Below are 17,087 nucleotides of genomic sequence, written 5' to 3'. Positions count from 1 at the left end.
TTCTTCCCTCTACCCCGTTATTTTCTCATGCTGCTTCACCCTCTTTCCTTTGCATTATGAACAAGTTGTGTGATGTGTGGATTATTGGTTCACACAGGTGTTCAAGAAAAACCTTTATTTTCTTGAGATCAATTTTGAGTGTCATCTCATTGAGTGGGTGGGAAACTACAAAATATCATTGGAATGAACACTATATGAGAGGAAGTAACTTGTCTGTTTGTTCATTACTTCTTCCCTAGTTTTTATCAGCTGAATCGTGTCTCTTAAAAAACAAACCACAAAATATTTTGGCTTCTTAACCCCCGGTACCTCAGAATGTGATCCTTAGATATAGGGGCTTTATAGTGGTTATTGAGTTAAATTGAGCTCATTAGGGTGGTTCCCAATCCCATATGACATATAAAAAGGGGAAATTTGGACACAGATACATGCGCAGGGTGCATGCCAGGTGAAGGTGAAAGCAGAGATTGGGATGATGCTTCTATATGCCAAAGATTTCCAGAAAACCTGAGAGGTTAAGTGAGAGGCATGGAACAGATTCTTTCTCACAGCCCTCAGAGGAAACCAACCCTGCCGCCATGTTGATCTTGGATTTATAGCCTCCAGAACTGTGAGACAATACATCTCTGTCATTAAACCACCCAGTCTGTGGCACTTTATTACAGCAGCCCTAGTGAACTATTATTGTAACGATTGACACACTGGCTGGCCATGGTAGGTGCTTAATAAATAAGAGCTGAATGAATTAATAACTGGTGTTCCCCTCACAGGGGAGGTCTCTGCCAGGCCTAGAAATTGGGACTAAGTGCCTGTGTTCTAGTCAACATAATCACTGTGTATATCTTCATGATCCAAACCTCAAAGATGAACATTCTCGGGGCGCCTGGGTGGCGCAGTCGGTTAAGCGTCCGACTTCAGCCAGGTCACGATCTCGCGGTCCGTGAGTTCGAGCCCCGCGTCAGGCTCTGGGCTGATGGCTCGGAGCCTGGAGCCTGTTTCCGATTCTGTGTCTCCTTCTCTCTCTGCCCCTCCCCCGTTCATGCTCTGTCTCTCTCTGTCCCAAAAATAAATAAACGTTGAAAAAAAAATTAAAAAAAAAAAAAAAAGATGAACATTCTCTTCTTTGGTGCCCTGTGTGAGACAGAATCATCCTCCCTGGGACAGGGATGCAGGAGCCTGGGACTCAGCTTTCTACTTTGTAAAAATCCTTGAAGTAAGCAATTGAGAGCCTAAGGTGTGAGTTTGAACCCGAGGAGGGAAAATGGAAAAACACAGATGAATTTCTCAAGAACAGTCTTTCCACAATAGCCAGAAATTGTTCAATTCTTCACATAAAAGGTTTGGGATCAGGTCTTCTCTCCTGCGGGTCAATAGCACAAATCAATGTGTATTAAGTATGTCTTTTTATTGTGATGCTTTGACACTTGGGGCCTTGCTGCCCCTGCAAAGACTAAAGACTCCCCCCTCCCAGGGCTAACCAGTTCCTAGGATAGTGAATGATGCCCGGAAGTGATCCCTTCCAAATGTCTAGTGGCCAGTCGGAGCCCCTGCCCCAGCCACTTCTTTTACTGGGTTCTCACAATCTGCTTACTGTCCCCCCCACCCTAATTATCCAGGGGCCAGGTATGGAGGAGGACTAGAGACGGTTCCTATACCCCAGAGCCTGCTGAGATTATCCAGATCCAATGTTCTAAATTAGTCAATCCTAAACCTGCTCATCTTGCCTCATCAGTTCCTTGCCACGGAAACCACAAGAAAAGCTCTTTCCTGGTTTCTCCCCCATTCCTTCTGCCTTCTGACCAACCTGGTGCTTCCCCACATGGCATGGCATGGCATGGGTGCCCCCCTCTCTTGGGGACTTGGCAACAAACTCTTCAATGGTCACTATCTCCTGATCAGTTGGCCTCACTGTACCTGAATAATAATAAAACCTAGGTTTTAAAACACAGGTGTCTACAAAGGCCATGTTCTAAATGCACATATGACTACTACCATTGATATGGACAGAATCCCCAGTTGCCTTTCATGTCACTGATAAGCGTTACTGGTTGTTCTGAAGAGGTTCTTCAAATGAACAATACTTGTCGTTATGAGCAGGTTATGTTGTCAGAGATGTCTGGGATAACTGTGAATTTTTAGTGTGTGCAAAGGAAGACTGGGGGTCGGAAGTGAGAGATGTATTTTATTTAAGGCATTGATATGGTAAAGAGGCTTGGTCACACAGTGCTCGGCTTAGTCTCAATAAGCCAAACCAGCTTTTTTACTGGGGGTAAAAGATAGGACAAAGAAGGTTTTGTCTATTTTTTAAAATTATTATTATTTTTTTTAACGTTTATTCATTTTTGAGAGTCAGAGAGAGAGGGTGAGTGGGGAAGGGGCAGACACACACACACACACACACACACACACACACACACACATAACACACACATACACACAGAATCTGAAGCAGGCTCCAGGCTCTGAGCTGTCAGTGTGGAGCCTGACATGGGGCTCGAACTCACTGACCATGAGACTGTGACCGGAGGTGAAGTCGGACGCTTGACTAACTGAGCCACCCAGGTGCCCCTGCTTTTGTCTCACTATTAAGAAATTTATTAAATAATTAACAGTGTTTTTAAAACAAAACAAAACAAAACAAAAAAACCAGAATGGCAATGATGAATGAATGACGAGTGATAATGACTTCAAGAGTAGAGTTAAATAGAGAATAAATGACCATCTGTAGGAGTATCCTGTAGTTGTTTTTGTAGATAGTAGATTGGTCGTAATAAAATTGATCATTTATAGTTATTTGTATTATGTCTGTGTCCTCTTGTCTATCCACCTCTCTTGGACCCTAAGAGCAGAGTCTAATCTCTATCTGTCATGTTTCATGATTTGTTATTTCTGGTGAACAGTGCCCGGCATATAGTAGCGGAAATAAATATTTGTTGAATAAATGTTTGTTGCAGTACCTGGTAGGAAATGAAATGAGAGACTTTCTTGGATGCCTTTCACATTGGTGTCGGGACTGCTAAGTGTTTCTAAACCCTGGTTTCCTTTTCCCTCTGGCCATACAAGTGGACAACATTCCCCACAACCTTTACTGTTGTTAAGCCAGGGGCCTAAATCTGATTGGTGGAATGTGGGTAGACCAGGTCCATCCAAACCTACCGGGTAATCTCGAATGCTCTCTCTTGCTTTCCACATCTCCTGGCCACACACAAAGTAGCCAGTGACTAAGAAGACGTGTAAGATGAGATTTGGCTTACCACTTTGCTGCAACGGGAATGCATGATTACAACTGTAATAATTTCCATCTCTTAAAAAGCAGTAACTCCACTAAAATTTCTTACTTGTACAGTGAAATAGCTAAATAAGTGATCTGTTCTCCAGATTCTCTTTCTCTCTTTTTTTAAAATAATGTTTTATAATGTTTATTTATTTTTGAGAGAGAGAGAGAGAGAGAGAGAGCACAAGCAAGGGAGGGGCAGAGAGATAAAGGGAGACACAGAATCCGAAGCAGACTCCAGGCTCCGAGCTGTCAGCACGGAGCCTGACATGGGGCTTGAACCCACGAACCGCGAGACCATGACCCGAACTGAAGTCAGACGCTTAACCGACTGAGCCACCCAGGTGCCCCAGATTCTCTTCTTTTTGACTGAGACTTTGTGATTTGATCAGACCAGACTGGGGGATTTGAGAGGGGTATACCAAGCCCGGGCTATTATGTCCAATTTGTTTTACAAATTGGGCTCCCTGGTTTTTCTGTTTTTGTTTCTTTGTTTTTGTTTTTGTTTTTGTTTCTTGCACAGCTGAGTCTTCTGTGAAAATCTGGGAAGTTATGTCTAACCTCTAATAGCCACTCAGGCTCCTTCTCTTATTGCTTTTGGTTAAATCTTTCGAGAAAAGAGGGGAAAGAACATTCTTCTGGTGCCCTTTGCCGAGGGACTGCCATTTACACTTTCCCTGCTTATGGTAAAAAAAAAACATGTCTAAATGGGGTGCCTCTGCAAGGAGGTGATTTGCTCAAGGGTGAAACCAGTGACATGACAGCAAGTAGCTGGGAAGCTAAAATCACAAAAGGAAAATGGACTTCAATACATGCAGTGGACACATGTATTCAGTGCTTACACAATGCCATGCCCTGCTTCATGAACTCGGGAGATTGAAAGATCTGTGAGACATAGCTGTAAAAAATTTTTACAGTATCTTATTTTGTAGTAATAGTTATTCAACCAGTTATGCTTACCAAGGTCAAGTTCTGAAAACAGTGAGAGAAAACTTGTGTAGCCCGGTGGCTTGGTCATGTGAGACACCCCCTGCCTCCCACCCAAGTTGGCATTAGGGGTCCGCTTCACGTCGGCTTCTCTGATTGGGTCAGGCATCTGCTGCCATGTAGAGTATGGTGACAAACCCTGGCCACTGCTTTGCTCTCCCAAATGTCTCATGCACACTAGTGTGGTGTGACGATGGGGACATGTCACCAGTTCTTACTCTTAAGAGAATCTATGGATGGAACAAAGCTGTGCACACAAAAAATGGCTTACTTCATAATTTTTGATAATGCTATCAAAGGTTAGTAACTCATCCTGTGTGGTCCAACCGGAGTTGAAAAGGGTGAAGTTTCATTTTGTGTTTCACTGCTCCCTCGATCTAGGTTTCTGGAAAAAAAAAAAAAAGATGATTTTACAGTAAAGAGTTTTTTGGTCAATTGTTGGTGCCAATTGGCATGAGCCTGGGATAGATGGAGATAATATATGTGCTGTCTCCGACCAGTCATTTGAAGACCTGATCAGAAACCATGAGACAGACATGGTGCTCTAACAGAAAGATCGGGGAGGTTCTGTTTTTGTGTCCTCTGATCAGGGCCCCATGGAATCTGGAGGTCTGGAAAAGAGACGTTGCTTGAAACATGCTGCAAGGACTTCCACTGTTTCCAAAGACTGAAGTTGGGAGGAATGTTACCGAAGGCTCTCCAAGGCTCATCTTGTTGCGTGGGTCAGTGCCTTCAGTTTTAAAATCTGTTAAATCTTGCTTTAAGCTATTATTCTTGGAGCATTTCAGCTCTAGCGACGCCAACATGCAACAAACTCCAAGCACCTGAACAATCACCAGCCTCTCTCAGAATTGCCTTTTTCAGCATCTCCGAGAGTCTGTGATTATCCTCAATTACTTTCTACCACATCTCCGCATAAAACTCAGGGTGTTCATATGTCGGAGCATTGAATTTGGTGATGGAGCAGCGTGGTCTTGCTTTGTTAGAAAAAATCAGACCGAGAGACTTCATCATTAGTTATTATCTGAAAGCTTTCATCAGACATAGGGATTGTCACATTTATTGTAAACCTGCGGCAAGAGGTTCCAACAAAGTGTTTGTGGAGGCGTTGCTATGGCTTTGCTAGTTGGGGCTTTCTTTCATGAAAATTCTAGAAAAGGACGGCCACCGTCTTTGAGAGCTGCTGTTCTTATTTCTTTAAATTTCATTATTTATTTATTTATTTTTATTTTTGAGAGAGACGTGGGGGGAGAGAGAATGAGCAGGGGGCAGGGACAGAGGTGGGGGGAGAGAGAGAGAAACTTAAGCAGTCTCCATGCTCAGCATGGGCTCAATTCCATGACCTTGGGATCATGACCCGAACCAAAATCAAGAGTTGGACGCTCAACCGACTGGGCCACCCAGGTGGCCCGCTGCTGCTTTTATTTTAATTGTAACTTACAGTGAAGTGTGGGTCTTCTCTCAATGAGCACTTCTAACTCAGGCCAGGTCCATGACGGCAGAAGAATTGCCAGAAAGAAATTACCCATGATTTCTTGGAAAAGGGGCAACTCTGTAGGTGAGGGCCCATGGGATAATGTTTTGAGAGCCAAATTTGTCTTTTTCATTCCCTCCTTGTTCCCTGTCAGGGGAAAGAAAACGACTAGGCACGATTTTCATCTTTTTCTTCTTTTAATTTTGTTCAGCATTAAAGGAGGGAACTTCATAAACATTGATTGTCATTTACAGAAAACATTCAGAAATCATGTGTGCATTATCAGGGAATGCTAACAGTATTCAACTAATAATTTACAGGACATAAAATAAGGACAAAAACCTATTACATTCTAAAGTAATATAAAACTCTTTTTTTTTAATTGTTAGGGAGTGCTGTTTTATTCTAGTATATTTATAATAAAAAAAAAACCCAAAACAACAACTCAATGCTTACTTCCTAAATGACTCAGGCTGCAGTTTTACTCACGTACACAGAAATTAGGGCTTATATATTAAACAAGGAGAGAGAGATCAGAAAATTGTAGATTTTAAAACTATATGTCACTGGGTTTATTTGTGGTTTGCCTTTTGCCTCTATAGGCCAATAATAATAGTAATATACGGTAATAGTGTAATTAAGCTCCAGAAAAATCAATGGTGACTATGGGAGGCATTATTCTTTTTAAAAAAAGTACAATTAATATGCTTTTTAGAGTGAATGCTTTTATTTTTATGTATGTTTGGCAATGCAACTCTTGTGCATTGCCAGCAACGGTGTGCATGCTAACAAGAGATGTCAGGTGCACCTCACGGCCGCCCCTGAAGGTGCGATCCTGGTCGGTAGGTACAGCCGAGCCCCCGACAGTCCCCGGTTCCCCAACCGCTGGGGGACTTGGAGTTGTTCTTCACTTTAGACGTGCAGGTTGGAGCTAACATAAAAATTAAATTTCTGAATGTTGGAAGCATATGAAAATCATTTCTCTCAATCCTAAAAGCAGGGAAGCATTGTCAGGGATTTAAAAAATACTGGAAAGTCTCATTTAAATCTAAATATCTTTTTTTTTTTTTTTATTATAAATCGATCATCATAAAATACTAGCCTTTTAAAGTCCTATTTGGGATGCAGGAAAAGCATCAGGTTCATCGGACTTGCTCCTGCCTGTGTTGTTAGAGCTCATATCACCTTCGATCTTCCTCCCTCTTGGGCTCTCCCCTAACCCTCCCCCAGGTTCTTTACAACATTTATTTGGTGAAGGTCAGTTATGGCTTCAGCGAATGAGTGATCTGACCTCAGGCTACTAATACGAAATAAACGTGTATAAAAATATTTTGTTCATCAGAAAGCAGAGTTTGTGTTCCTTAAGCTAGTCCATGCAGAAAGGATTTGGACAAAGCCATTTGCTACAAGGAAAGATGACTTATTCAGGCAATGTGTTTTTTTGTTTTGTTTTGTTTTTGTTTTCTTTTTAACTTTCCTTTTTCACGTCGTCTAGTTCAGATAGCGTTTGCAGGTCTTAGAGGCCAATCTTCAGTACAAATTCTTTGGAGCACATCTAATCGACAGCCCTGTCCCTTTCTCAGCTGTATTACAAAAAGAAGTGTACACATGACACCAATGGCCCGTCAAGATGCTTAACCTGTTTACAACCAGTTTCTGAGAAGTACATAACACGCAGAAAGGAAGCAAGTACATATTTGCTCTTTGTTGGTTTTCCCCCTCTAAAAAAATTGTTACAAAGTCTTAAGCTTAAACAGAGACATAGAAAAATCAGTGTATTCACTGTCTCCAGTTATTTACAGCAAAAATTACAGAGACAGCATACATTGTATTAGACCTTCCACAAGCATATATTAAAAGTAATTACATTTGAAAAAATATTTTTATTTTTCCTCTACATTTCTACAATACATACTCAGTTTTCTGTGGGTGTGGTTTTCATTCTTGTGTGTGTGGTTCCTCGGGTGGAGGAGACAGGACTGTGCTTGGGTGTGGGGTCTGTAGCTTTTCAGACATACCTAACGTGTGTCACGACAGAGGCACGCAGATGTCCTCTGTCAGCTACCGCCAGGAGAGTACGGTTTCATACAGGGATCGCGCTGCCCAGCTGGGGTGTAGACACCCCGTGCCTCCCTCAACTGGGGGCTTTTTCAATTCTGGTAACCTTGTGCTTTAGTTTTGGCCATGAGAACAATCACTGAGCTGCTTCTTCTGACCCACTGGAGGTCGTGCTTACAGTCATGCAGGAGGCAAAGATTACTATGGCCAATTCACTTCGAAGGGATCTCAGCAGCTTAGGCAAAAAGTGCACAGACAGATGACCTCCATCTGTTGCATAGGAATCTGAGGTCCCGCACTTCAGAACACGGAGGGGACTACTTTATCACGACTATAGGATAAATTCTGCAGATACGACTAAGGGAAAAATGAAACTTGTCACAGATAGTGAAGCCACACATTTAAAGAGACACACCGAGACTCAAAAACGTAAAAGTCGTGCATTTGACGTTCAGAAAAAAGTGGCAAGAAATCTAACCACCTGGCTCTGTGAAGCTAAGAGTTTGGGCAAGGCAAATAGAAATGTCCTTTATATGCCATCGTTAAATGAATTGTCTTCATTTTTAGACTGCTGTGTTTTCAACGGAACTCTTACTATGTCCTCCGGTAGTGATAGTCAAATATGGAAACCAAATTGAGTATCAGTGGGCAAGAGTTCTGCCCCCCCCCCCCACTCTAATTCATTCTGAGTCCTGTCTGGCCAGACTTGCTGCCAGGAAACAGGCCCTTGGATTCAATTTTGTGCTAAACCAGAGGTTGCAAACTGTGAACCTTTTTCTGCACAGAGATGTATTTGTCTGTTCTGCATTAAGCTCTGAATCAACTGACATCACTTACAACTAGACATGTTATAAGATTCAGAAGCTTTAGCCACACTTGTGCTTTAGCTATCGGATGTCCCTTTTCAGATGGGGCATTTCCTTGCCAGCTGGCCATTGGACCGCTTGTGCTCATTTGCATCGGCTCCCTGGCCCTTTTAGGCTCTTGGATTTTTAACCCTTGCTTTAAGGGAACACGTGCCTCTGGTCCTGAGACCTGGCCCCTGCCTGCCCCTCCAAAAATAGGTGGTCAACTCTTGTCTAAAGGCCCATGTGGTTTCCCATATCAGGTTGCTGCTTTTATTAACAGCCGGAAACAGAAAATTAAATACTACTTCGTCTAAAGCAGATGGTGGGCTTTTTTGTCTTCTTTATACAGGGGGCTTTGTGCAAAGTTTCACTACAGATGCATACTTTCAAGTTATTGCTGTTCTAGTGAACGGTGGCTCTGTCAGGGCACAGGCATCCTTGCCTGAATTCACTGCCAATTGTAGTAACTTCATTGGAAGCGAAAGTGTATGGAGAAAAGAGAGCCAGGGAAAAGTTATTTCTTCTAATTTCCAATAGCAGTGGAATTTTTCCTTGCTTCTATAATAAATGGAAACAAAGAACATGGAACAGAACTGATATCATTTGCATCTGACTGATGTTTTTGAAAAAAGCTGGTTAAGTTTTAGGTTGTCCTTGGGACGGAAGAATCGCTTTTGCATTCAAGCCTGGTATGCTTGGGACTGTAGAGAGTGAGCGTGAGTTGACTAGCCATGTGCGTGGTTTTCTACAATTTAGCTTGACTGTTGTGAAGTTATGTGTCGAACAAGGCAGCTACGATGGGAAATGTACGGGTGTCTCCCCGGAATCTCTTATTCATGTCCAGAGTTGACTGTGATTTAGGGTGTCACAGATTGTGTCCAAGAAGTTGAATTACCCAAGAGACCACCACATTCTCTGTTTATGCCTACACTGTGGTCCTTTATTCCAGAGTCCTGAAGACCAGTATTTCAACAAGGGAAATCCAGAAAGGGTATGCTTGTAAGGGACACCTCTACTCTCAGCTTTCAGTCTCTGGGGAAAAAAGAGCCACAGAATAAGGGACACAAAGATGACCCAAGTCACGGACAGTAGGAGTTTGTGTGGCATATTAAACCAAATCTGGAATCCCTTCTTCTCTTACATTCCCTCCAGAATCACAGTGGAATTTGAATTCACACAGCTTTACCTCCCTTGTCAGATTCAGGTAATGCCACTCAGATTTCTTATTTTCCTTGCTCAGGACTTGTACAGGAAGCTTGGGGCTGCTGGGGAGAGACATATTCCTATTAACAGGGTAGCTGGATTATTTGGCTCTTAGCAGATTTCAGAAAATGAGACTAAGTTGTCCTTATTCATGTGCAACTTTTTAACAAGTCCAAACAGTTAACAACACAAAGTTACTGCCTACTGTTCTGAAAGCCTTGTCAGAGAGGTTCTCTCCCTGGCGTATTTAATTTGTGCCATTTACATTTTGTTGTCATTTTCCTGTTTTTTTTTTCCCTCCTTCTTTTTTTTTTTCTTTTTCTTTTTTTTTAATGAAACATCCCTGAGTGGTTACAGTGCAATATCTGTGCCAAGCAGTGATTGTCATTTACGAAGCAAGAAGTGAAGCGTACAGATCATGGGTTCTTTCTTCCAGTGCCCGTTTTACCATGAAGGTGTGGTGAACATTTGGGAGTCTTCGTAGGGAAGGGACAGAGATTGCATGTGGTAAGGAAAGGCGATCTTAGCAAAATTTCAAAACACCTCGAGATGTAGTCACAGGAGATGTTCAAAAAGGCAGCTTTTCAAGGTGTTTGTCGTTACCACTGAAAATGTGATTGGTGGTCTTTTAACGGACAGATTTGGCAACTGTGGCGAAAGATGGAAATCTCTTTTCTCAACCGAAGTGGGCTGAGCGTGTGTTCGTTTCCACTGTTTTGTTCTGGTTCGGTCGCTAGCTGTTTCCTGTCCCCTAGCTTCAAAAGGTTCATGCGGTCCCAGTGAAATGCTTGCACTAGTAGAAATGACAAACACATTCAAATCGAGTACCTCCTGAGGCAAATGTGGGGAGCAATCCTTTTCCTACATCACCCATGGGGCAGGGAGGAAAAAATTCTCAGCCACTTCATCAACAGAACCAATTTAAACCCTCTAAGGTAAATTGGAGGAAACAAACGATTCCCTTTGCAACTGAGCGGGAATTACAGGCGGACGATGGAAAACACTAGGCCAACAGAACAATGAAAACAAAGTTTGACATAAGTTCAAAGCTCAAAGGGAAACACCAAGCAGACACGTTGAGCATTGCCTATCACAAGCCAATCATAAAACATACATTGCATTTGGAAACGGCTTGGTTTAATTGAGCGCCTTCCATTACCCTGTTTTCCTAGCAATCAGTAAAGTAATCTTTCCATTAGAAGGAAATATGACTCTTGGAATTAATTCTTTATACAAAGAGCTAGCAGGAGTGACATTTACACCAAAAAGAACTGAGTCTCTACAGCCACATAATAAGCAGTCTGCAGCTGTCTTCTTAGACACCGAAGGTAATTTGGTTCAATGTAGTTAAATTAATTGAATATAACAGTAGTTGAGAAAGAGAGTCATTATTTTAAAGCCTTTTTGTTTTTCCCCATTGGTTTAGCATTCATCAATCATGAGGTGGGAAAAGGCTCTGTTTTCTAGAGAAAAGACTAGCACTACTGTCTGATCATCAACGAGGGGTTTTGTGGCCTTGCGGAGACAGCTCTCAAGACCACGTAACTTCAGGAGAGCGTCAGAGATTAAAAGGAACTCAAGGTTTCCACCGATGGAAACTTTACCGAGCAGGTGTGCGTGTGTGTGTTTGACGAGGAGAAAAGGGCGGGTCCTCGGGAGCTAGCTGCTGGGCTTTACTCACAGGAGAGCGTGAATGTCACTGTGTTACATGAGGCTCTGCTCCGGCTTCCTTTTTAAAAACTCTTAATTTTGGATCGGCTAAGACCAAAGGCATAGGGCCTCTGGAGCACAGGCAGAACAAGCTGCTTGGGATTTATGCTTTTCTGGTATTCAGTTTGCTTGGGGAGCAGGTGGAGAGGTGAGACTTATACTAGGAAGTCTTAATACTCCAAGCCTCATATCCCCTCTTGTATTCTGTTTTTGACAAGTTGCTAAAAGAAAGAATCCCAGGCCAGACGGATGATCTAATTGCAAACTGCATAGGAAATAGTTTGGGCTTTGGGGTGTATTAGTTCTACGGAATAACTCCGATGTGTTTTCGTTATCTGTCAAGTTCTTGCTCTGTATTTATAGTACAGCACTTTGGAGTTGAGAGAAATTAGAGGACCCCCCCCACCCCGCTAGAAGGACATATCAAATCCTGCCTCCCCTTTTATTGCTGCTTTTTCTAACAAATGTAGCAAAGAGAGTGAATATAAAGAACCAAGCTCTTTCTACCTCTTCGTTGCCAAAAAAAGCCCCCCAAAACAAAAAAAAACCTCAAAAAACAAAAAATATCAAACCCAGACACAACAGGTTAGAGAAAAAATGTCTACATGAAATGGCATCGGGGCCCTGGGTCCTGGTTTCCTCTGTGACTCTAATTTTATTAGAAAAAAATTGCTGGTGGTCAAACCTACAGACTGCATTTCTCTGGTGACAACACAGTGAGCACCAAAATCAGTTTCTTTACCCACTTGAAATCCAAAGGAAAAAAAAAAGTGTTTTATGTGTCCTGGTGAAAAATAGGAAATAGTGATTGTTTGGTCAAAAGAGTCCTGGACTCCACAACGTTATCTGTGGCCGAATTCTTAAAACAGGAAAATGGCTCCAAATATTCCCCCCACCCCCCCCCCCACCCGCCGATATTTACCATCCTGACAAGGCTTTGATGTCATTGATAGAAACAGAGTTCTTATACAGAGGCCGTGCATTATATTTATTCCTTTGTAGACGTTATCTCTGAATTGGTACCATCCTGCCATTGACGATAGTTGAAGATTCTGGCTGGGAAAACAAAATCCTGATTGTCTAACATAAAGGTAACATATAACACAGAAGGTAAATAATATAAGAGAGCCTGACTGAACCTCCTTTGTTAGTATGTATGGGATTTTAGGTCACAGTGCATGTGCATGTATAAGTAATAGTCATATATAATATTCTCAGATATTATATGCTTATTACATACATGCACAGCGCTTTCCAAGACAGCTACAAATTTACACATGCATCAGCTATCTAAAAACATAGAAATAGGTAAGCCTATTAAGTGGAATTTTCTTAAATTATATTTGAACAATTAACAGGAAAAGTAATCATGTAAAGTACCGCTCTGTTCTTGTACGTATCTACAATAAAATTCTATAAACAGTTGTCTCCCAAAACATACCCGAATAAAATAAAAAAAAAAAAAAGATAACACCCAGTGTCCTATATTTGTATATTTATGGTCATTTCAAAAACAAACAAATAAAAGAGCCCCACTCAGGTGCGTATTTACATTCTTCAAACTGTAGCGGTGAAAAATAATTCTATTAAGTGCAGGACATTCCTAATGTTGCAGTAGTGACATTTTTCTTAAGTCTTCATGAACACATTGCTTTTGTCTTAATGGTGACGCATTCCACGACTAGGAGACAGTTCTCTCGTTGCCTTCATTTGCAGACGGTGGCACAGTCAGGATTAAAGAGCTCCTTGTACAATGGAGGAAAGAGTGTATTCACTATGTCTGGATGTGATTGTTTAAATACCTGCAGCTTCTCCCCGTGCAAGTTGCAGACCGCCGTGATGGTTGGTATCTTGGCTATTAACTGCGGAGTCGGGAGACCAGGGTCGGGTGTTGTGGGGGGGGGGGGGGACGGGGAGTAGGGGGGTGGGGAGAAACAAAAGGGGAAGCTCATTAGTGCTCTGGCTTCTGAATCAGGGTCCTTCCTGGCCTGGGATGAAGGAAAATGGTTTTGGGAAAAGACGTTCACAAAGAAAGAAGGCTCACTTTGAGCTTCTCCTTCTCAACAAAACAAAACAAAACGGACCTCCTACCCCCCTCGGGAAAATAGAGAAGGCAAGCCAGCGGGGCCAAGCTTCCTGAGTCACTGCTCTTAAATAAAATGTGTATGGGAGGTAGTCGAGTTTAATCGATACGAGTGGGTGCTTTGCAGCCAGGCTGACTGAGTCAGAATCCTGGTTCCAAAATAGCTAAATGGCTGTTTGGCTGTGAAATACTCGGTCTCAGCTTTCTTATTTGTAAAATGGGCCTACTCATATTGTTGTGTGCACTGAGGTAATTCATATAAAAGTGGTAAGAACACTATAGGTGTGAAATGCAATTGGGACCTAATATTATCTATTATTTCCCAAAGATTTTTATGATATGAACACGAGATTCTCGGTTTTGGAAGGCGATGTTGTTAGGAAAGGTAGGACCTGAACTGTACAAGGCGCGATCCATAACTGTCAGGACTAGCCTGCCTGAATCTTTCTAGTTCTTTCCCACTGTAATGCATAGAATGAAACCTATATTTAATCAAGAGAGAGTTTCAGAGGTCACTGGCACTTGCTTCCTTGAGGCATTTAAAAAACTCGTGGGGGAATATCCACTTACCATTGGTAGGTTTTATTGTATATGTATCATGCAGGATGTGATTTTATTTTATTTTTTTTGAGTTCAAATACCCAGAAGACATTTAAAAATGTCCACAGTTTGCAAAATGCTATAACGTTCTTAGAAGATGAACAGCTCTAGCTTTTCACATATTTATAATTTAGGAACATGTAGAATTCATTATTTCATGTCAAAATTAGCTTAAAACCAAGTATCACTGTGATCAAATTACTGTTGGAATCAGATGTGTTCTCATATAGAGAACACTCTCAGAAAAGATAAGCCTGATAGTTTATATAGCTGACCATAGGAACACTTGAAAGTGACGATAAATATAAAATGAAATAAACCCCATCTAGTCATCAGTTAGGCTCATTGTGCCCCCTCCCCTATTCGGTAATAAGAAGCAATTTTCAGCCTTTGGAGTAAAAGAGCAAATAGATAATTAGTTACTTTGTGGCTCTTCAAAAATCAGAAATTTCCACATTCATTAACTTTCCTTTTAACAACTCATGACTATGTAACCACACTATGAGCAATTCAAAATACCATAAGGATTAGAGCTGTTGACATATTCTTAAAGGGATCTAGAACACATAAAGAAATCTGGGGTGCGGACTTTCCATTTCCAGGGCTATTTAACGATAGGGGTAGCAAGAAGAAATGTGAAATCTTTGTTTATGGAATGGATATTAAGTTTTAGACTGAGAATCCAGACTTTCTTTCCAACATTATGAGTTACTTAAACTCGTAGCAGGCACTCTGCTAGCTGTCAAAATGCTTAAGACAGTACGGTTCTCTGCTTACAGCCACCTTGTGAAGACAGATGTGAGTAACGTTACCACACAGTCGAAAGCAGACTGAAAACCTGCGGTGGGTGCCATGCAGGAATGATCTAGAAGTGGTAGGTAAAAGGACGTTCTGACTTCTTCTGTCAGGCCAGGGAAGGCCTCCCCGAGAAAGGGCCATTTAAGCTGAGCTCTGAAGTAAAAGCAAGAGCCAAACAGATGTTGGGGTCCATGATATGCCGCAGGGCCAGGCATAAAGATGGCCTCGTGCTTAGCGCACTGGAAGAATTGAGCAGTATGGGTGAGCAGGTCTGAGGGAAAAGCTGGAGAGATGGACGTGACCAGAATACGCAAGTCTATGTTAAGACGCTTCGGAAAGGTTTCGGGCAAGCAAGAAAGATGATAAGAATCACACGATCAAAGAGTCACTTTGGTTCCGGGGTGGAAAATGGTGTCTTTTCCGTATTTTCACAGGTAAAGATTATCCCAGTGTCCACATAGCTAAAGTCCCTTGGGAAATCATCCAAGCTCTCTCAACCAACTGGTTCACACAGACGGAGACTACAATTTGGAACACTTCTTATACATGACGGTCTCCCTGAAATAGCTATTGAATGCAGGGAGGTTTTGAAAGCTTTCTATAATCATCTGCAGTTGAACTGATGCTATGCAGAGCTCCTGAAACTTCCAGATGTGATTCTATAATGACTGCTAACCTTTACTCTGCATAAGAATCACTGGGGTGCTTCCTAAAAATGCAGATTCCTGGGATCTACCCCTAGGGACTCTATTTCAGTAAGTCTGGGTGGAGCTGAGACTCCACGTTTGAAACAAACATCTCCTGGGATACTGATGGACTCGGTCCATGGAATGGACATTAAAAGACACTATTATAGGGGCTTCTGGGGGACTCAGTCGGTTAAGCATCTGACTCTTGGTGTTGGCTGGCTCAGGTCATGATCTCACAGTTTCGTGAGTTCGAGCCCCGTGTGGGGCTCTGCTGGCAGCACGGGACCTGCTTGGGACTCTCTCTCTCCCTCCCTCTTTGCCCCTCCCCCACTTGCACTGTCTCTGTCTCTCTCAAAATAAATAAACTTAAAAAAAAAACTATTACAGAGGTTCAAATCATATAAATTTACAACTAATTTTCAAAATTGAAAAGTAAATTCTGTATCAAATTTGAAACAGTCCTGGGGGCCAAATGGAAAGTCAGCTCCTTTTCAGGAGGCAGAAACAGAATCATCATTCCCAGAGAAGGGGGGTTCCATTTACTTAGCTCTATTAGTTTGCTGGGGGGACTGGTAATGGGATTCCCTGAGTTCCCTATGACACACAAATACAACATAGAGAAGATTAGCCTAGTGATAAAACAAAAACAAAAACAAAAACAAAAGCTATGGGTTAGAAAGCCCAACTGTTGGGTTTGAATCGCGGACCTGCTGTTTACAGCTGTGTGATCTTGGGCAAGTCAGTTAACTTCTCAGCTTCCTTATCCGTCAGACAGTCCCTACCTCAGAGGATTGTTGTCAGGGTTACCTGGGTCAATACAAACTGTCTATAGCGGTGCCTGGCACATGGTGGCCATATACGTGTTAGGTGTTATGCTTCCGTTTCCACATAATGTTTCCTTCAAAGAGAGGAATAGTCAAGGCTATGCTCAATCAGGGGGCAAGAACCCAATGTAACCCTTAACTGAGCACCGAAAATGGAGTCACGTGTTAATGTATGGGGAAATCAGCCATTTACTTTTGTTGAAATGAAAAAGCAACATCATATGGATGATCATTTTTTTGGAGCAATTAAAGTAACTTGCTGATCTAATAAACTGTGATGTATAAAGTAGAAGCCTATAGAATTCTTTTTTTTAAATTTAATTAATTTTTTAAATTTACATCCAAGTTAGCACATAGTGCAACAATGATTTCAGGAGTAGATTCCTTAATGCCCCTTACCCATTTAGCCCATCCCCCCTCCCACAATCCCTCCAGTAACCCTCTGTAGCATCCTATATAATTCTTAAAACTTTTTTTTTTCCTTCAGTGAAGGGGAGATATGAGAAATTAGATGCATAAGAGGATGACCCTTCTGTAGT

At 42.0% G+C, this 17,087-nt stretch overlaps 1 protein-coding gene across 1 annotated transcript in view; it reads right to left on the bottom strand.

Annotated features, from left to right (window-relative positions):
- Window positions 1-13,260: 13,260 nt before the first annotated feature.
- Window positions 13,261-17,087, bottom strand: part of RORB (RAR related orphan receptor B) — a 56,796-nt gene continuing 52,969 nt past the window's right edge. Inside the window, exon 10 of the mRNA XM_047096103.1 lies at window positions 13,261-13,416. Coding sequence (XP_046952059.1) covers window positions 13,261-13,416 — 156 coding nt within the window. The remainder of the gene's footprint in view (window positions 13,417-17,087) is intronic.

This window comes from Lynx rufus, unplaced genomic scaffold, assembly GCF_022079265.1.
Source record: "Lynx rufus isolate CCGP_SWC_20201006 ecotype Redwood Valley unplaced genomic scaffold, mLynRuf1.p SCAF_10, whole genome shotgun sequence".
NCBI lineage: Eukaryota > Metazoa > Chordata > Mammalia > Carnivora > Felidae > Lynx > Lynx rufus.
This window is presented reverse-complemented; position numbering and strand designations above follow the sequence as displayed.